Below are 21,819 nucleotides of genomic sequence, written 5' to 3' on the forward strand. Positions count from 1 at the left end.
GGTCACAGGCCCACACAACCACAGGCAGTTCAGGTTTTCTCTCCGTAACAAAGCTGTAGTCGTAATTTTGGAATAATAATATGTATGTGCCTGAGAGGGGTGCCGAGATTCATTAGCTGAAGTCTATAAAACACTCTGAAGATAAGTGTTACATATTATCATACTGTAATTAGGTAGTAATTGAAAGATGCTGGATAAACACTATTAATCATTAATATTCATAGAAGTAGCACTTGTGTAAATGCTGCTGTTGGACCTCTTAGAGTTCTTTTAGGTCAACTATTGGTGCAGCAAGCCAGGATGCCTATGCACTGGGATGCATGCAGCTATCCCAGAGCACGTGTGCTGTGCTGCCAGCCTGCTTTTGGTCAGAGTTGTGCCAGCTGGGGAGGCTGATGACTGCCAGAGCATTGCTGATCCCCCTTCTGCAGCATCCCCTAAAGCACCAGGTACAGTTGACAGCATGTAGACACGCCTGCAGGAGGATTTGCTTTGGACAAGTCACCACAGAACATCCCATATTTTGTTACTTCGTAGTAATCATAAGCTTCATCACTTCAGCATCGCTCAATTCATGTGCAGAAAGCACAATTCTTCCCAAAATTTTAAATTTAGTCTATATTATTTCATTACATGTTGACTTCATACTGGGGCACTGCAAAAGATGAAAACTGCCCTATTGGGCTCCTTGTTCAAGGGGCCAAGTCTTATCCAACTTTACCAATGCTTTTCCTGACACACTGTTAGTCTAATGTCCTTCTTTAATGCCTCCATTGATGGGGATTTCCATCTCCCAAAGGCCCTAGTATTTTCCAGTATTTCTCTAGACCTATTTCTGGAAAAAAATTTCACACTGTCAGTCCTAAATAATCCTCCCTGAGCTTATGCCTACTCACCACAGACCCCAACACTTATTTTCTTTTTTGTAGCGGTGGCTTTCTACATGTTTGAGGACTTACGTCATGCACACAACTTGCTTTGCAACTTGATTAGAATATTTGTCATTAAGAAAACAGAATTTTTTATTTGTGTGTTAGGTCAACATAAATCTATTTAATTTGAAGTCAATTGAAAAATTTAGCATTTTGCCTAAGGATTAGCACTTCCTGACCTGCTTTGCTTCCTTAAGCACTGCCTTATCCCTGGTTGAGCCCCTGTGCTGAATAATGGGAGTTTGAGATTAGTGCAGATGAGGAGCTAAGCACTCCTGACAGAGAATGAGGACACAAAACACCTGGACTACAATTCACAGGATACACAGCACAAACACAGCTAAACAGAAACATTTTCTCAACTCTTCAGAACTTTTCATTCTGGAATATCCAGAAAACATTCTGGCATTACTTGTTAAAGACTAGAATTTCGTGTAGTTCTCTGTGAACAACATCTGAGACACAGACTATGACTGATCTGAGGAAAGAATCCCACAGAAGCATAGGTTAGTAATAGAGTCTTTTCTTTCATTTGCCATATTCCACTGCAGTGCATTATAATCACCCCTGTAAAGCTGATCCACGATACAGACAGTTCCATGATATGCAAGACAGGATTTTTCAACTACTTTGATGTCCAATTAATATTTAGATGATTTGATGCAGTTATGACCTATCCTTTCCAGTATCAATCCTGTTCTGCTGTTATTTTGCCTTCCTGAAGCCTCTAGATTTTCTCAAGTCTTATGCAAAACATTCCACCTCATGTCTTACTAGGTCTTTTCCAGCAAACTGCCCCTTATTCTAGTACAACAGGATTTTTGATCACATAAGCATCCTCACAAAATAAGCAGACACTGCAGATATTAGTAAAGAAAAGAAGTCTTACATGTTCCTCTTCAAACTGGTCCCCACCAAATGCAGAGACACAGGGCTTGATACCTCCTGTTCCAAGGGCGATCAAAAACAGACCAACCATAGACAGGACCCTTCATGCAAGAACAAAGATATCACCATTGCAAAACCTTTCCAGAGAGCATTTTAGTGTCATCCAACCATGATTCCTCTGATAATGTTGTCTTTTGCACATGAATAATGATGATGAGCCAGATAAATAAACAAATTAAATATCCTAATAATTTGAAAAACTAATTAATTATCCTAATTTCTGCATTCCATACCAGTCAGTCAACCAAACTGGTTTTGTCAGTTTCTTGTTGTTCTGAGGACCAATGGACATATGGATATCAAAGATCTGTGGAATTCTTTTTACTCATATGACAACAAAAGCTGTCAGAGATCAATTGAGAAAAAGAAAAAAAAAAAACTAAGGTGTGTACTTTTTGCAGCCTTGTAGCCTGGGTGTAAGCAGACAAACCGTTCGAATTAGGCTCATTCCTGTATGCTTTCTACTTCCCAGTGGTTTTCAAAATACCATTGTTGGCCTTACAGATTATGTTTCTAGGGAACAAGAATATCAGAACTGGCCAGGTTTGACACAAAAGAAAACTTTCTGTAAGCAACGTGCACTCCAGGCTGCATGTGCATATTTCTTGAGCTGTGACCACACAGACAAAACCAGCTTGGAGGTTTCAGAGACACTACTCTGACAAGTCGATCAGTTCAGAATCTAGAAGGTTGCATCCTGTGGAAGAGACAGACCCTTCCCCTGTCATCAGAAAATGATTTTCATTTCCCCTGTCAACAGAAAAGTTTTGTGTTCCCATGCACATGGGGGAACCTTGCTGAGCTGGGCAGCTGTGCTGATGAAATGAGGGAGGAAGGAGGCTGGTGCAGGCAGCTGGATGGAGGAGACCAAACCAGTAGCATGGTATAGCAGAGAGGGGTGATCTCTGGTGCCTGTGTTAAAGGGGTTAGAGTCTGTGTGGTCATTTCCAACTCCATCTGGAACATTCACACACTAGATCCACCCTTCTGCTCTTACTCAGACATTTCTAACCCTTCCCTGATAAAAGTAATGCTTGCACAGCCCCCAAAATGCTGGCCTGATGGAGATGAAACAAATTACAGACTTGGGTAAACTATCATCACAACCTGCTACAGCACGGTGGCTTCAAGGGCTACTTACACATGAACTGCCTGGTTGCCTAGGGATGGAATGGCACCGACTGACTTTATCAGATGGCCAACAACATACACAATGGAGAGGTAGATGATCGTCCTGTGAGGAAAGCAAATAGCAGTGACTGAAGGTGCTGGGTGATGTACAGTGTGAAAACAGAGTGTGCCCATACGCCCTGATGTGGCAGCTCTACTTGGCAGACACACAAGGAATTGGTTTGTTCCACCAGTGGTACAGTGGGCAGCTATAATTCCTTTGTGTCAACACTGAGTTGAAGGAAGGAATAGATATGCAAATGGGTTCCGATTAAGGAGGGATTTCCCCTGCTTTATTTGTAGACACTACTGAGCAGAATAAATGAAAAGTGTTCCAGTCTTGTCATGCATGGAAGACTGCAAAGAGAAGAGCACTGTTCAGGTCCAACTCAGTTTCCACATTACTAATAACTGACATTTTGTAGGATGCGCATAAGTGAACCCCTTGACTGGAAGGGATGTCTAGAGACTGTTGCCCACATTCAACCCACCTAACCAACAAACCTGAACCAGGAGTGTGGTTTCCTCATTGTGAGTCTGGTTTGGGTCCCAAGTATCTCTGAAAGATTGAGCTCATCTATCTGCCTCCCATGCATTGGTGAGGGAGAAGAAGAAATACGAGCAGGATGATGAGACTCTTGAGTGTATTCCTTCACCACCTTCTAGATTAGGAGAAATCTATGTATTCATGTACTGAAGACATGTACAGAGGGAATCAAAGGAATTGTAAGGACAGAAACACTTGAAGTCCTATGAGCTTTGAGCATGAAGAGGTTCCTGATGCATTCAAACCCTGGTTGCAACAGCTAATTTAGCACCACATCAGATCATTCCTAAAAGCCCGTCTAATCTGTTATATTGGCCAAGGTCCAGTTACTACAGCAAAAAGCCACTTCCCAATAAATTATAAGGATTACTCTAAGGAAAGTCTCTCTACACAAGCATCTGTATAAGAATTTATCTTCTCACAACATCATGCTGCAAGATAGACTTCCTCAAATACCAATAAAGATGGGTAGGTGACCTTAAATAATGAATTTAATAAAGCCTCGCTGTTATTTTTTATTCAAAGGGACCAGAAAATGACTAAAACTGAGCACAGAGAAAAAAGGACACTGACAGCTCTTTAAGAACTTTCTTCTGGATAGGCATATAGCAGCTGTTTATTTCCTACTGAGACTCTTCTGCCAGATAGGCTTAGTCCTAGAAAGAAGAGTTCAGCTGCACTTCATGTCACAGCCAAGACTCCTCAGACAGTAAAAAACAGTGCCAAGTAAATAAATTCCTATATCCAGCTGTTCATCACCACTCTGGGGCAGATGTTTTCTCCACAACTTATCATCAGAAGGGAACACTGCCTAAGGACTCTTACTCAGGAAGACTTTACCTGGTTATGTGCTGCTGGAGATGATTTGAGAAAACACAGGTTTGTCAGGCATAAAAGTGGGTGTGTTGACCCATTACCTATGCTGGGAGAAGTGTAAGTAAGTGTGTTACAGTTAGTGATATTTCATCTGAATCTGTGAGATTTACATGATGACATTGCTTCCTCACTATCTTTGAATTCTTCTCAGAAGCAGACCTTAGCAAACTGACGGTTAACTGCCCTACACCTCAGCTTCCTGAAGGCAGGTAGGGAAGGACAGTGGAGGAAAAGCGTTATTGTAACATTTAATTTGTCCTAACTTTGTTGCCTATTGGCCTTTGGGTGTTAGATGAGCACAGAACAGCATGAACAAACAGATCAGCTCTGTTAACAGAGAGGAGCTGACCTTCACAAGCGTGTCTTTGCTGCACTCTGCGCTAGCTCAAAACTGGGAGCACACACGGCACTGTCCTTGCACAGGCTGCATAGTGTCAATGCATGCTGACTGAATTAGAGAGATGTCTTCACTTACTTGTATTTCCCCAGCCATGAGTCTGCCATGATGGCTCCAATGACAGGTGTGAAGTAACACAACGCAGAGAAGGCATGGTACACAGCAGTGGAGAGATTCTCGTCCCAGTGAAAGAAGCTTAAGAAATACAGTGTCAGGACAGCTAAAAGGAAACAAAAAAAAATCATATCAGATAATTAATGTGTATATTTTCAGATAAGCAGAATCATGGGGGCAAGAAAACTACTGATCCGTCTAGGAACTGAGCAGTGCTGAGTAGAGATTTGTGCTTCCAGACCTGCTTCTCATAATCTCTCACACAAGAGAAGCTAAAATGAGATATATGAGTATCTGACATCCTTTGCTCATAAACATTTATGTTTAGCTGAAATATGTATTTTCTAGCTTATCTTACCCTAACCTGTAGCTCTGTTTATGCACATTTTCTATTTGCAGATTAGGTGCCTGTTAGATTCAATTCCCAAACATGCTGATTGCACATCAACTATGAAAGACATCACACAGTAGAAACCCAGGTTTGATATAGAAAATTGTATAATAATTTAGACTGGAAGGTGCATTTGGAGCCCTCTAGTCCCACCTTCTTCTCATCGTAGATATAGCAACCATGTTAGGGTACACCGTTCATATATGCATTCTAAAATATCAATTAACTTCAAAAGACAGCTGATACTACACAGAGCACAGCTCAGAAATACCAATCCAGTTTGTGTAAAGACCCCAGGACAGGAAAGTCAATCCCTAGACATGGGCCACATACCTCGCATGCCATAGTAGGAGAAGCGCTCGCAGAACTCATTCACCACAATGAAGGCAATGCTCAGGGGGTAGTTGGAGCCACAGAGTTTCTGTGGGAGACAGACAAGAACATATCAACTATCAAACCCTTCACTCCAGCAACATATTCCCACAGTGTCTGGGTGGTGGAGAGGAGTCCAGTCCAAAAACCAAGTGCCCACAGCTGCTTGACTGGCCTGTGAGCTGGACTCAAAGGAGACTTCCCACTACTCTTGCTTTGATGAAGGCTCCCCAGTGAATCAGCCTGGCTGACATGGGTCCAGTAAGGATTGCCATGGGGACTTACTGGGCTCCTGTCAGCAGCCCACCATGCTGTAGCTCCAGGAACTCCACTGGAAGGGTGCTACCAACTCTCAACTGCAATGCTAAAAAGTCACTGAGACCAAAAAACCACCTTTGGGTGCCTTTGCTTCTGCACCTCATATAAAGCTACCACCCTGCCCCAAAACTGCCCCTCTTCTAGTACCAGACCTTGCCTCAGAAACTGGGAGACCCCAGGGATCTGCTGTCTGCTTCTGTGTGTGAAGTGTTACCTCTCTCAATCTCTGCTCCTCGCTTGTGCTGAGCTGTGCCACCACCCACTGAAGCAGTGCATCAGCCCTCTGTCCAGCACTCCCTCAGGCATGGCACCCATTTCATATTCCAAGATTGCTGGCATAGCTATGGATAATTCAATTTATTAATCAGAACTTAAAAAAACTCCCAGGGATGGGACTGTCAAACCCAGCTAAGTGTGGCCACTCTCTCTGAGCCTGACTTTACTCCAGCTAACATCAGCAGTTCCCAAGTGAAATACAAGGCATTAAACAGATGAGGCTTGGCATGACCTTGTGTGGGCCTCCATCCCTCTTGCTACCCCACCGTGGTGTGAGCAAAGCAGCTTTCAGCTTCCAGCTGCTTAGTAGCTCCAGTGCCTCACAGCAGGAAAGCAGGTTTTCACAGCACTGCCCAGCCTCTGCCAATTAGCAGGAAAGGGGCTGGCCATGGATTTGGTGAGGAATTTGGGGGGAGCGTGATATTAACAGATAAAACTATACTTACAGATTTAAACAGGTATGGGCCAGTAAGTGAGATGAACTCTGCGCAGAACATGCATTTCTGTGCTTCATGTCAGAAATAATGAATTTCTGTATTTCTTCCCAGAGTCCCAAATGCAAATACAGTACCAAAATAGATGTGTTTATTCAGGTTTATTTCACCACCAAGAGACCTAAGCTTATTTGGATTCCCAAAGCAATGGCATCAAGTTTAGAAGAGTCTAGCTTAATGACGCTGTCTTCCTCAACATTATGAAAGAGCAACAAAACAGACAGATTGTAAAAAATCAAAACTCCACAACTCCCACCTCCCCCCTACTTTCCATTACTTAATCCTCTAAAGACAAATATTTTTTGTCCATTTTACATATAATACATATGTATATATTTTTCTCACTATTTATGGGCTGCCTTTTTATAAGAAACCCTTGACCTTTTTGCTTTACTAGAGTAAATACATAATTATACATTTTATTTATGATTTACTCTGAAATGTAAGCTCAGCAATACGGTTTGTAAGAAAGAGTGAGCTCCCTTGGAAACTGCACTGGGGCCTCCTGCTTTTAGACTAGCCTAAAAGTGGTGGCACGTATAAGCTGTAAATGTACAAACACATAACCATATGCACACACACAATATTTTTCTGCAACAAATTTTTCATAATAAAATAAGAAAATTCATAAGAAGCAGATTATGTTTTGTGTGGGTGCTGGGAGGTATTTTATTAAATTGGAAGTAAAACTGTACAAAAGCGATTTTTTTTCCTTCTTCTCCTTCCCAGACCTCACACTACTCATGGCATTTATTAACCTTTGGTGGAGGTGCAGAGAGTGACTGTCCAAATCAGGGAGCACTGCTCCCTCCACACCCAGTGCACAAGTCCCCATGGATTTATCACCAGTTTAAGGTGCAGTGACTCATTTCAGCCACTCCTGCTCTGGAATGGGCACCTCCTACAGATGAGCAGGGGCAGGGAGGGAGAGGAGAGCAGGGGGCAGTGACTTCCCAGCTAAACCTTTCCAAGTGCCTGAGCCACGACCCTGAGTAAGTGCTTACAAACACAGAGCAACGACTTACAAGCAAGGGTACTTCCATCTGGCTTGTGTGTCATGAGATGGCATCAGCACATGCAGAAACCCTCATGTATCCTCTCCACTGTATCACTGACCTGCCTGTGGCCTGCCTGCACATCCAAAAGTGGGAAGCTTTCATCCATGCGGAGAGCCAGATGCCGTTTGCTCGCTTTCGCGGAGGAGGACTGTGCTCAGCAGAGAGCCCCAGCAAAAGCAAAGAGGTTAAGCCTGGATTCATGAATACACAGACAGTCTTGCAGTGCTTAGCTACCACAGCAAGCCTGGGATCTGTGGGATTATGGATCTCTTAAAGATACTGTGGAAGTTGATAGACTGTGTTTTTGGAAAATATAAAGTTCATTTAAAGTACCCATTACAGGAGACGTTTGTTTTCAGCAAACCATTTTGCTCTCCTTGCTGACTAATGGCAAAATGGGATAAAGATTAATATTTTGCAGGAGCTCTGGATATCCAATAGTTAATGTCTGCACTGTAATTAAAATTGGGTTAAATAGTTGGTTTGCTAATGACATGACTGTGAGTTTTAAGACCAACTATTACATATTATCCTGCAAGTCAAAGCAGCTGCAATGTAAGCCAAATTCTCCCTGAATCCTATGCAGTGAACCGTTTTTAGGGGTCAAGCACTCAACAAGAATTAGCCTGAAAACCTGCACAAACATCAAAGCTGCAAGGCAGCAACACATTCACCTGAATCAGGCTTTAAATCAGAGCCAAAGATGTAAACCCAAAGCTCTGGCACTACAATTGGGCTCTGTAACACTCACCAGTGGCCTGTCCCCAGTCCCTGTCCTTCCTTCTGCTTTTCAGCATCTGGGTACCCTTCCCTGGTGGGTTTCATCAAACTAAACAGAGTTCAGCTCCCCCCGCTCCTATGCACAACAACCCCATCCACTTCAGAGATCTAAGTTCTTTCCCACAAGGAAAGTAGTGAGCAGGGAAAAAGGCAGTAAAAACTCTCACCCTTTCACCCAAACGTTCAGACAGTTTGTGTTTTCCCTTTAAGCTGCACTTTCTTAACTTAATCAGGTTAGTGGAGGGATTTTTGCCTTGAGTTGTTAAGGCTTATTACAACCCTCTGCAAGAAAGGGTGTTTGTCTCTAGTCAGAGCACAACAGAGGAGAGAACAGAGAGATCTTGCAATGTTTAAAACAAGCTGAGCAGAAAGCAAAGCAAAGGAAAGCAGCAGTAACACTTACCGGGGATTTTTTCTGAAGAGGGAAATCTCCTTTGGGGGGATCATCTCCTGCAGAAATAAAAGTGAACAAAGTTTCCTTGGATTCGTTTCTCTGAAAAGCGTTCATCTCCCCTCTCGCCTTGTCTCCCACCATGCTATGTGGCTGTGGTGAGTTGACTGGGAAGATTTCCAACCTCAGGCACGAAGTTTGATTCAGTTTGAGTTAACCCTAATTGAGCATATTTGTGCAGCCAGGACAGAAAGGGGAGGGAGATGCTACCAGGAAAGACACCTCCAGAGTTCAAGAGGAGTCAGAGAACACAGCCTAAATCAGTCACAGGTTGTGGCTGTCAGCACTTCGTGGCACAGACCTCCCTGTTGTTTGGCATGCCCCCAGGTATTGTACGTGCACCAGCCCAGCACGGTGCTGGATGCTGCACAGATGTGAGCTGAATAAAAATCCCAGGTCTCAATACACCTACAGCCTGCTGATTTAGGAGCAGAGTGGGCATCTCCCTCCCAGTGTGGTAATGACAGGTTTACTCTGCAGGGATCACATTTCACTGGAAAGCCACACATTCCAAGACATAACTACTAAAATGTTTATCACACCAAACCCTTGGACACTGGATGTCACAGATGCCTGCACTGTGTTAAATCATTTCTTTGCTACTGCAGGAGTGAAGTGACCCAGGGTTCATTCCTGGGTTTCAGTTATTTCTAACAAGACTTGGAGAACACTTATACGATGGAACCAATGTGATGGACTGCACAGAGGAAATATAATTAATATCCACATTCCATAATGTGCTCTGGTATTGCATCCTCTGAAAATCGCAAGAGATTCTGTTCCACTCCTGATAACTGGGCAGCAAAACATGGGATCAGTTGGGCAGATGACTTGCAGGACAAATTTTAGATAGTGCCAGAAAGTTCTACCCCCTCCTTGTTCCTTTTTTCTTCTACAGCAGTGGTAAAACAACAGTTTGGTACCTCCTCTCTACTGCCACAAACCAGCTCCTTGTCTTCTGCCCTCCCAGTGACCTGCACACACGCACAGCCTTGCTTTTCACCTGGGTGCAGGCTCCAGGGAGCTCAGGTTCATCAAGCCCTTTTCATGGGCACGAGTGCTCAAAAGCAGACCCAGTGCTGGGGGCAGAACAGGTCTTGTGCACGTGGCTCCTGTCCCTACACACCAGGCTGCCACGTACTCGTGTTCTGCAAGTCTGACCCAGTGCAAGAGGCAGCAGAAATATTTCTGAGCCCTCTGCTGGCATCTCATGCCCCAGGTATTTCTATACAGCTCCCAGTAGAAACCTGCTGTATTCTAACACACACAGGCAGAGCAAACACAGCAGCAGAGTTATTAAAGGAATACTACAAAAGGAAGACAGGAAAGGTTTCACCATCCCTTGCACAGCATTCCCAAGCAGCTGCAGTGTAATGCCTTAATATTTTTAGCCTCCTGCAGCTATATTTCCTCTGTGTGTATACAGCCCCAGGTGTCACATAAGCTAAATGATTATTTTTTTTTTAATACTAGCATGAAAAACCCTATCAGTCAGTAGGATTAACATACTATTTGTCTAATACACTACAGAGCTGTTTAGGCCATTAGCTGCCAGAAGGTCTTCTCAGACAAAAAGGAAGAAAAGGAATTCAAATGTCTGGCAATATATGGTAACTTGTAGCAAAGAGCAAAAACAAGTTTAAGAGAATAAATTTGCAAGCACCTCAGATAAAGATACAGAATAATACTTGATAGAAGGAGACTGGTGTGACTGGACTGGTAATCAGGAAGCAATTGTACCACAAATGGAAATAAGGTGGCATTTCTGAAGGCAAGTATAGGCAAAGAGATCAAACACAGAGCAGTAGAGCTGTGCCTGCAAAGCTAAGGCACAAAATGAACTACAGCTAGCAAGGGGACATAAAAGGCAATAAGAGAAGGTGTTACAAATGCTGTCAATATTGGAGAAAGAGAAAGGAAAATGAAAAGCTGTTATTTAAACCAGAAAACAAGCAAACAAAAGCTCATCCAGAGAAGCCAGGAAACTTGTGTCCTTTTTGTTATTTTCCCTAAAAAAATAAATTGCGACAAGGTATGCAACACCTTTGAAATGAACCAGCAGGAGTATGTGAAATGAGACAAAAACTGCTTAAATAATATTTGGATATCTCAAATATGCTCAGATCATCAGAGCTTGATGAAATTCACCTTCAAGTGCTGAATACCGTATTGAGCCACTTCCCTTGTGAAGGGCAAAAGTAGAACAAGCATCACCACTGCCTTTAAAAAAGCAGATTGTTCCTCCAGGAGTGTTCCTCCATAGTGAGATACTTGATCAGATAATTCCTTCTAAGCACTAAAAGGAGAATAAGGATTACAAACCAGCCATTTCAGATTGGAAAAAATGCTCTCAAACCAGACTGTTTTATTCTTTGATAAGTGGAGTAACAGCTAGAGCAGTTCTGTATGTGATATATCCTAACTTGAGTATCTCTGATCTTTCACAAGGAAACAGGGACCACATGAAATGCCCATAATAGTGGAGAACTGGGAAATCCCTCTAAGAGTATCAATGATTTTTCATCAGATTAGGAAAGCATGGAACATGCAGCTCCTCAGCTTTTCCATGAGCAAAGAAAACTTCAGCACAGCCAGCATGTTGCTCTTGTTTGTTTGCTCAAAACCAGGGTGAAGAAGCCTCGGGGACAACTGGGTATGAATCCAAAATGGTATTGCAAAATGGGAGAAACCATTTTACGATTCTGGAATAAAAATGATGAAATCTGGAAAAGAATACCAAACGCAACTCCTTTGCATTGACAGGAAAAACAGCCAGAGAGAGATGAAACATAATCCATTTTTCTTGAGGATAGGATGAGAGAAATAACTGACTTTTCTCAGTAAAGAATATTTGGGGCTCCTTTTTCCAATTTCCCTTTCAGTGAGGACAGATGAGCACTGGAACAGAGATGGTGTGGCTCAGCCTGCAGGGTTCAGACAACACATGATGTCTGTTATATAAGAATGCATTAGGGACTACATAAATATCAGGTCCTGTCCCAGAGCAGGCATATGGATGAGGTGCCCTCCTGAGTTTCTGTGAAAATCTTGTGCCAGACAACTTCACTTGGTAAGCATGAAAGCAAGGACAGCTTTCTGTAAGATTTCCTCTTTTCTTAATTATCTTTTATGCAACTGGGGAGTCTGTAGGATGATTCATGTCTAAATGTTATATTCAGCTACCAGATGCCTTGTATAGCCAGAAGTCCCTGTGAATACATTTTGATATGACTTTCAGTTCATAACTTCATTTTTTTTCTGGTTCCCAAATCCTCAGAAAGAGAATCTGCATTTTCATGTTGATTTTACAATCCTTACATTCTCACCACACCATGCTGCAGCACTGTGCACCTTAATCTGTTTATAACCAACTAATCTCTTCATGTTTACCTGCATTCATCTTGTGGTACAATCTCTTCCTAATTTTCAGTTCAGCCACGCTTGTCTTTTAATAACGAGCTTTATTTTTAATTCATATACACTGGCCATAGTTTTATAGTCCTTTTACCTTATATGTATTTCTCTCCTCTTTCTCTGTTTCTGAGATAAGTTTTTAAGAAACTAGATGAATGTGTGGCAGCACCACTTTGGGCTTAATGACCAGACTCTGGAAGGACATGATAACCTCTGGAGGTCTCTTCTGGCTTATTTTCTCCAATTCTTTGATCACAAGAAAGAGCAGGGCTTAACTGATTTATACAGATCAAGAGTGGTTTCCATTGCCTGCAGACTTCTCCCAAACTTCAAAGTAATTTAAGAAAATGATGTATCAAATCATTTGAACAGCCGGGAAAATATGCCAGAAGCCTTCAAACCCACAGCTCTCCTCTATTCACCAGCCATTACAGACCCAAAATTGTGAAAGTATTTAGATTAATACCACTAATAATATCAAATACCTAATCTGTATTTAAGAGCCTGTCATCTCACCTCAAGTCAACCTGTAACAATCAGAGAAACTTCTCATCCCTCCTCATGCCTTTTTACCTTCAGTTTCTCCTGCTATCAGCAAGAAGAAATCTTTAAAAACTTCCTCACCAGCTTGGGCTTCCTTAGCAGGCTGTGGTGCGCTGTCCCCCTCTGCCATTCTGGCTGCTTCCCGTGCCTTGGACGACCCCAGCTCTGTTGTGCCTGAAGATGAACCTCGTTGAGCAATCCCAGCTCTCTTTCACCCTGCTGTTAATGTTTCACTTCTCAACAGCAGTCCTTTGGCCACCAACAAAATAGTTAAACTTCCATTTATTTCTGATGTGAAGTCATCTCTACTCAGCTCTCAAATGTTGTAGGGAATCTGCCTCTCTTGAATACGAGGCTGCATGGCAACCTTTCATGGATGTTCACGATCAATCACTTCACACTGCAGCTGCATTATCTTTCAATAAAATTACTACTTCTGGTTGAAGATAGGGACTTGCACTGTGAGTAGACAGGATCTGCAGCTGGCCATAAATCCAAACTCTTGACACTGTATACCAGCTACAGAGCTGGTCCTAACTATACATGTATTTCATTATGATAGAATCACAGAACAGTTTGGGCTGGAGGGGACCCTCAAAGTCCATCCATTCCAACTCCTCTGCAATAAACTGGGACATCTTCAACTAGATCAGGTTGCTCAGAGCCCTGTCAAACCTGACTGTGAATGTTTTACAGGAATAGGGCACCTTGTGTTTAAGGTTGGGAGAAGACACAGGGTTTCACCAATCTTTGACAGACTGGCTTCAGCTCCCATTTCTTCACATATCACACGGGAAAGCAGATATGACATTGCCAAGTTGTTCCACCAGACCCTTTTTTACCTTCAAGGCATGAACTGCCTGAAGGAGAATCTGAAATTCTTCTACTGCACATCCACTGTTGACTCCTTTCTGCTTTCCCCCATGACGGCTGTGGCTTTCTTTCAGAAAGGCTTTAGGGAAACCCTTCTGCAGAGGAAAACGCAAAATATTTTCTGCAGTCACAGAAATAGTTTCGAGTAAAGTAAAGTAAAATGGGGTCTCCATCATCCAACATCATGGCCCTGAAGCCATCTGCACCCTTCACCTTTTTATTGCACTCAAGTCCTACCTGCTTCAATGCCCCATCATCACCTCAAGATAAAGTCAAGGTTACAAACAGGCAGTCAGTTCCTGACAAACTCTGCTATTAGCTGGACATAGGATGATCCAGTGGAATTGGGCAGGAGGATGAGAAAGATGCACTAGGCTGAATTTAAGACTGAACAGAAGCATACAACAATAGCCACAATGTGCAGGAGTGAGAAGCCTAAGCTGATCACAATCAAACTCCAAAATGAAATGAGGATTAAATTCCTACATATGATGATTCATTTGATAGAGCAACAAGGAATGCAAAACCTGAGGTGAAAGACAAAGAATAGCATGAACAACTCATAAAAAGACGATGGCAAATCGTGAAGGGCTTGTGAAAGGAGGATTGAAGCAAAACTTTAATAATGGCTACAAAAGAGCAGGCTGTGCACAGAAGAGATATTAAAGAAAAGATAGATGGTAAGAAGAATTTAAATCTATAATGTAGGAAGTATGGCTAGGATCCAGGCAGTGTTATTCATATTATAAGATATAGCATAGATAAGTACAAAGCACAGCATGGCAAAGCCAGCAGCGTGAGAATCTGGGCAAGCACTGTGAAAAACAAGCAGAAAAGACATATGAGCACTACAGGCCAGACAATGCAACAGAGAAGAAAAGCTGGAGGGAGAATAGTGGTTGGGAAAAATAAAAAGCTTCACTTGGTAATGCTTGTGACTTATATTAGAAGATTGGAGCAGGGAGAGAGGGAGAACACAAGAGGAAAGGCTTTTCTTTCTCAACAATTATTTAAGAGGCCATCATAGCAAGGAAAAATTAGGATTTTTCTCTTCATTGAAGGGAATGTTCAAGCAAAACACAGGGCATGAGAGAGCTGAGGCAGGAAATGAAGAAAACGCAGCACAAACAAGACACAACCATGAATTTAAATTACATTCTAGGCTCTCAAGATGAGAGTATCACAAAACCACTGGGAAAAAAAAAAAAATGGAAGCTGGTCCTAGAATAAAACTTGTGATCTTTCAGGACAGACCACTGATTAACAGCAAGTGAATACCAAGGAAAGCTATATATTGCACAGAAAATAGGAATAATTTAACTGTTCAGGAGATGGGCTAAGGGACCTCTTGAATTATTTTCTAGCTACTTTCCCCTCCACTTCTAAGATGTACTTGTTGCTATGGTACAAGGCACCGTGTACTGACTGGTAGCACTGGTTTCATTAAGTTCAAGACATAGAGAATGTACATAGAGGTGCTCCAGGCAATGGGAACATGTCCAGTTCCAGGGATGTTTCTATGTTCTGCCCTACATTATAGTCCTTTGTTCCCCCTTTATTTAAGGCATTTGAGGAATGCTGCTCACTGCTTAGAGACAGTTCCTAGTTGAAACAATAGCTATTTTTACCTGTCACACAGGTATGCGAAGTCAGCAACAGAGAGACTGTTTTGAAAAAAAAAACAAATGTAGAAAAGGAGAGCCAAGATAGGTGTGCGAGTGCATGTGAGCTCAGTTTCTAACTCAGTGCTGTTTGTCTCTCTCAGGTGTAAGCAACCAATTCTGCCTGTCACAAGGTGTGTTTGTCCCTCAGGTACCTGTTGGTACTGAGATACCTGTCTGGCTCAGGCTCAACTCAAGCTCTCTGTTCAAGACTTCTGACTATCAGAGAGAGCCTGGAAACAGAAAAGTCTAAACATTTACCCAGTCCACTTGCCTGGAGCTGAGGCTGGGTCATCCCCTTCCTGGTGTGAGAAGGTGGGAGGTGCTTCCCTACAGCTGGAAGAAAGGTGTATGTGGTGAGGCAGAACTTTGGAAAAACACTTGAGGACCATCTGGCGTCCCAAGAACATTTTCTCCCTGGTGGTTTCAGAAGCAGGATCTCACATAGTGCCTTTCAGCAGCAGGTCTCAGGGCATCTCGCTGAGCAGGTATCAGCACCTCCATTTCGAAAAGCAGCAAAAGAAGGAAGAAACATCTTGATGAAGGTAGACTCCGCTGAAACCTCTTGCATGCCAGCCCAGCACTCTCCGTTAAGCTGCCCCCCTGCAGTATTATCAGAGCAAGTGAGAAACAGCTACTGATCTCTTGTGCCACAGGCTCTGAGGGACAGCTCAGCCACTGAAGACATCACAGTCTGCTGCTGTCTGCATGTCAGCAGTGTCTCAGCCACCCCGTGGGTGCATTGCCCTACTCTCCGTGCTCACTTCCAGCCTCTGGGACAGATGCTGCCTTGGAAATTTCTCTTTCTGTACTGATGTCTCAGCTGACCAGTAGCTCTCTTCTGGTGGTGTGTCCTATTCCCTCTCCCACCCTGCTCCTGAGTAAAATGCTGTTTTAACTGGCTTCAGTGAGGCAGTTGGTACTGAAAAACCAGAAATCCTACAGCTGCTGTATTCCCCACAGCCAGCTCACAGCGATGCCTGGAACATGGGCGGGGGGGTCTGTTGGGCAGTGAAGGAGGGGCTACAGGATGTGACAGCAGGACCCTGGGATTTGGTTCTGACTACGTTGCTTGTCAGGCCCTTGAGCACTTATTTCAAGTTCCCCAACCTTAACTGCACTACCCATAAAAAAAGCACCAAGCAGCATAATCTCCTGTACATCTGGAGCAAGTGGTTTAATTCGTTAATCTGGCTGCTGGACTAAGAAAATCTAAGAAGGTATGATTTACAGTTTTTCCAACTTTTTTCTTTTTTTCCATACGACCACAGTAAACAGCCTGTTTGTTGTTCTCTGCAAGTTTTCCTGCATCAGGAGACATAATGCACTGAACAATTTCACATCTTTGCCATCACAGAGAGGGTGTGCTCACCATAACCCAGCACACAGCTGATTCTTTGACTATGGTTTAAGTCAGATTGCAATTGTGTAATCAGTATTTCATCAAGGCAAGCTGCCAGGGACAAAGAACATGTAAATCCCAAAAATACCTCTGCTCTGATGAAAAAAACCTTCCAGATCTAATCCACAGAGATCTCAGCTCTCTGACAGTGGCGCCTCCCAGATGCAAGCACCGACAGATATGATACGACCTTCTGCATTCTACGGTCTGTCATTTCCACTGAGATGTTAATCAGATCCTCCCCACCCAGCTTCCTCTACCACCACACCAAGGGCCAGGCAGATTAGAGGCTCGTCCAAGATTCATTAACTCTGGTTCCCTGCACTTTCATAACGAGCTTGCAGTGCCATCCATTCTTTTCAGCCTCCCCCTGCGGTGACCATGGGGATCAATTTGCTAACACAGTGAGTGGGGGCAGCTCTCACCAGCTCCAGGGGGAAGTGCAGTCATGTGGGTTTTCCCTGCATCAGGTCTCAGAGGAACTGGCACACAATTAGAGAAATTTTTGCTTTTTTTAATGTTGATCAAACCATACAGAGTTTGGGTCTCCAGGGACCCTAACACTTTGTAGCATAATTCTTTTTGTTCTGGCCATCCTGTGCCCAGGGCAGTCTGTTCTCCACTGGCATTCATGACAAAGCCCCTCAGAGTTTGGCAGGGATAAGGGTTATACTCTCACAGGAGGAAGAATTCATCTGTGACTCTTCATCCTTATGCTAACTCCCAAAAAAAGGTCCTTTTATCCTAGGAGATGAGTGGCACCACTGATCCACCTGATATCAGTGGGATGAGGAGTGCTCAGCCTTCCCTTGATGTCACCCCAGAGCACATGTTATCTTCCTTCGGCTCAGCCAACTTTCCCCCAAGATCTCCAGTCTCATTACCTTAACTGGAGCACATCTTCTGGCTGTGATTGATAACTGAATGAGGCATTTGCTTTAATCCTCCTCTATCCCCAGCCTGTCTCCTTCCTTTTGCATGGGGTTGTGCCCACCACACAACAGCTGAGTTCTGCATCACATACCTGCAAAAACTCTGTGTGTTTCTCTCATGCAAACAACAACCCTGAACAAAGAAATGGTTTTTACCTTGGGCACACAAAACCCACTCTGGTGTTCCCCAGCTTGTGGCCACCCAGAAGCCATAGAGCAGTGCTGAATGCCCTGGGCAGCAGCAAGGCATATACCCAAGCAGAAGGCAATTGTGTATATTAATACATCCACTCAGTGTTATCTGTGCTGTATCACAAGTGGGGATTGTGTTTCCACCCCAGCTGGTGCACAGTGGTGCTGGGGATACACTGGTACGGGCTTTCCACCACACTTTCCACCTCCGGTGCCCACAGCTGTCTTTGCTGTCTGGCATTCAGCCTTTTCATGTCTCCAAGTGCTCCTTAGTAAACAGAGGAGACCACACTGTCAGAGAAATCCATTAGTGACAACATTTAATAACTTGGATAAATCCACACCAAAAAATCCACACCTCTTCCACAACCTCCAGCTACACCTATGCTACATGAGATCTAGCCATGCCAGTCCTTTAAGATGCAGACAGCCACTTGAGTGAATTGAATACATTCAATTGGCTTCAAAGAACCTTTGAGTGCTCAGCAACTTGCAAGCAATTTGTTTATAGAAATAATCACTTTCAGAAGAAAAGTGTACATGGCACTTTTTCTTCTATCTCGCAGTCAGTTTTACCTCTAATAATAAATCAGAAGAGACTCAACATGGAATGGCTTGGCATTCTATTCATCTAGAAATATTTCTTTCAGATTAATATTAATTCCCTCCAAGATAAAGGCAGATAGAAATAATTTGAAGGCATAAAACCAGTTTTCAGCATTCCTGACACTTTCCATTGTTAACAAACAGATGATCTTATAATGGTAAAGTCAGAGGAATAATTCCTCTCTTATACTAGGTCTGATTGACTAGACATGACAGATGGTGTTTTTATTACTTTCTGTTCTAAAAGAGGCCTCATCTAATGCAGTCCAAGCTGTGTTATGAGTCTTTACCTCTCAGATAAGCAAACCCTGTTTCATCAGGTTAATGGATCTTTACTTGATTCAGGAAGGCAATTTTCCTTAAAGTTACTCTAATCAAGTACTCAGAGCCCAAATTTTCCTGCCTGATTGACTGTCAGAAAGAGGTAAATCTCTCTACGAAGAACCATATTTATTTTCAAAGAGGGAAAGCAAGTTATTATTATTATTACAGAACCAATTCTGTCCTGTATTCAAGGGTTCTCCTAAACTGGCTTTTACTGCCATTGCAGAATTAAAGACAAAAGTATAGTTAATAGAGCCTTTCTCTCAATAATTTTGTTAAACAACAGGCAGGGAAGGAAAATTAGAGAGGTGGCCTGCTGTCTATTGATACCCCCTCAATTAACTGCCCCTATGGCAATACCATCTGACCCTAATCACTCCAACCTGTCTTCCTGCATCGGCCCCCAATTTGAGGGCTGCCAGCCCCAGTAACTTTGCCACTAGGCTGAGAAATGACAGAGGACTATCCACTTTCTAAAAGAAAAGCTCTGACAGAAAACCAGTGCCTGAAGGATGCTCCCTGTAGGTCCCACATCCTGTTGGCATTTGGCTCCACGGGCAGTTTGGTGGTACAGCTTCATGGGGGCGCAGTGACAGCACGCGTGGAGATAAAGATCACAGTGCCCTGCTGCCTTGGCTCTTTGCTGACCCCCATCACTCCAGGCAGAAGTCCTGCCAGCCCTGGGGCTGTCCAGGCTGCTTGAAGAAGCAGTGGGAGGCCTGACCTCTCCTACTCTCTTCCACCTAGGCAAGAGTGGTCTAGCAACCGAGCCCAATGTGAGGACAAGGAGAAGAGCAACCACCTCAAGGCTGTGCAGAAAACACACAGAACACATTGAATTCTTACACAGGAACAAGAACAGAGTCCAGTGCTCCTGAAAGATCATTCAGTCAGTGCTTTTACTTCTCAATGCACATTTTAGCTTCTCACACAGCCTCACAAGCAGAATTGGTAGCCCTGATGCCCCATCAGACAGTCAGTATTGGATTTTCACTTCCGGAAAATATGACCTCCCAGGAGCCTTAGCTGGAGTTTGCAGAGCAGGCAAAGTGAGCTTCATAACAAAAAAAAAAAAAATTCCTTTGCAAATTTTAGGGAAGCTGAGCTGTTCTTCTTACAGCACCGCGGAAGTTAATGATACCTCAAATGAAACAAACCTTCTCAATAATTTTTACTTAACAGCCACCAGATTTTTAAGGTTTTGTCATGCAGAGAATTGCATTGTTATATCAAGGCAGGCATCTTAAAAACTGTGATTATTCTGCAGGAATGATAAAGCTATGGATAGGAGGTGAAAATGGTGTGTTTGAATCAGAGACTCCCAAGCCAAAAAGTCTGGAAGTATGGCTTTGCCTCAGGCTCAAGAATCAGAAATTCCCAAAGTTCCTCAAATGTCTCTGTTTCAGGTCCTGTCATGTAGCCTGTCACATTTAAAACAAACAGCACACTTCGGGAGAGGCAGCCTTCTAAAACAGTGCTCTCCTTGAATATCATTGTGGGGTTGATTGCAGACGCCTTTGGACTCAGAGTCAGCACCACTGCTAATTGTTCAGACGGGGGATCAATAGAGAGGCATAACTTAAAAACCTGTTACTTGTGGAGACAAGCCCAGGGGACAGCCCTGGAACTGTCCCCACAGTTAAACAATCCCAGAAGGAGTAGGCATCCATTCCTGTAAATTACTGATGGGAAATAAGGCATCAGAGCAGGAGGAGGAAAAGATGAGAGCTTGACTCTTACTGGGTCTCATCTGCTATATCAATTTTGTAAATGAGCAGTGTATGGTGTAGAGAACTTTTCCTTGGGCCTGATGCAAACCCACATAAATCAGGTGAATAGACCATAAGCAAATTTCCCTCCCATCCAGTTTCCAGTGTCTAGGAATAGCTGACTCCAGCTGCTTTGGAACTGCAAAGAGGCTCCACAGGTATTGGATAAGCTGCCTCAGTGGGTTTCTCATTGCCTTTATTGAGTGTTGGGTCAGACACCATACACAGAAGTGTCTGTGATCAATGAACCCATGCTTTGCTAGTTCTCTGCACAAGAACTTATTCACAGTTAATCCAAACCAACTTCATTCATGAAACTGGCTGGAAATCTCATTAGAACAGGCTTTGCAGAGAGATTTCTGACACTTTTGCTTCAAGCACCAGCTGAAAATAGAGCAAAAAGAGACTCCAACTTCCTCTGAGTATTTTGTCAGATCTGAAGATGGGTGATTAATTCATAAAAATTAATAGCACCTTGCTCATTTCCCCCCTATGAATAGAGGCATTTTTTTTCCTTAGGCTTATATGTTTTTCAGAACAATTTGTCAAGTAGTTTCTGCAAACCATGTCAGGTACTTAACAGCATTAGTGACCTGCAATACAGGCACAACAGGACACGTAGGTTACACTGTATGCTTCCCAGATTTCCACCTGGATGAGTATACATCTTAGAAACAGGTTCGCAGTGCAGATTTGCACAACTCTCATTCTGAAGCTCTTGCATGGATATTTTGGACAATTGCCTCCAAAAAGCCCACTCCCACCAACGTTCAGCATGCGATGTCTGTCTGCTCGAGCACTCCCAGCCAGGGAACACGGAAAGAACAGGAGCACAATCCAAGCACGTTACTTACGGAAATCTCTGTGCAGAGTCTCAAACAAAGGTGTCGGCAGAGAGTCCCCAGATGGAGGGATTTCCATGGAGAAAGCAGTGAAATTCTCCAGTGCAAAAGAAGAGCACTATGACCTGTTTAAACTC

General features: G+C 43.3%; 1 protein-coding gene across 8 annotated transcripts in view; it reads right to left on the reverse strand.

The window, feature by feature from the left end:
* SLC15A2 (solute carrier family 15 member 2) overlaps positions 1–21,819 on the reverse strand; it is an 83,070-nt gene that overhangs the window by 29,358 nt on the left and 31,893 nt on the right. Inside the window, exons 1-7 of one of the 8 annotated variants that reach the window (XM_040070461.1) lie at positions 9,426–9,479; positions 9,077–9,123; positions 7,952–8,041; positions 5,709–5,796; positions 4,949–5,090; positions 3,022–3,114; positions 1,822–1,921 (exon numbers count right to left, since the gene is read on the reverse strand). In XM_040070461.1, coding sequence (XP_039926395.1) covers positions 1,822–1,921; positions 3,022–3,114; positions 4,949–5,090; positions 5,709–5,796; positions 7,952–7,999 — 471 coding nt within the window. In that variant the 5' untranslated portion in view covers positions 8,000–8,041; positions 9,077–9,123; positions 9,426–9,479. Of the gene's footprint in view, positions 1–1,821; positions 1,922–3,021; positions 3,115–4,948; positions 5,091–5,708; positions 5,797–7,951; positions 8,042–9,076; positions 9,401–9,425; positions 9,480–21,819 lie in introns of those variants that run through there. The other 7 variants (XM_040070460.1, XR_009208058.1, XM_058421410.1 and 4 more) reach the window with 7 other exon arrangements.

The sequence above is a fragment of the Hirundo rustica genome, chromosome 7 (genome assembly GCF_015227805.2).
Source record: "Hirundo rustica isolate bHirRus1 chromosome 7, bHirRus1.pri.v3, whole genome shotgun sequence".
NCBI classification, from domain to species: Eukaryota; Metazoa; Chordata; class Aves; order Passeriformes; family Hirundinidae; genus Hirundo; species Hirundo rustica.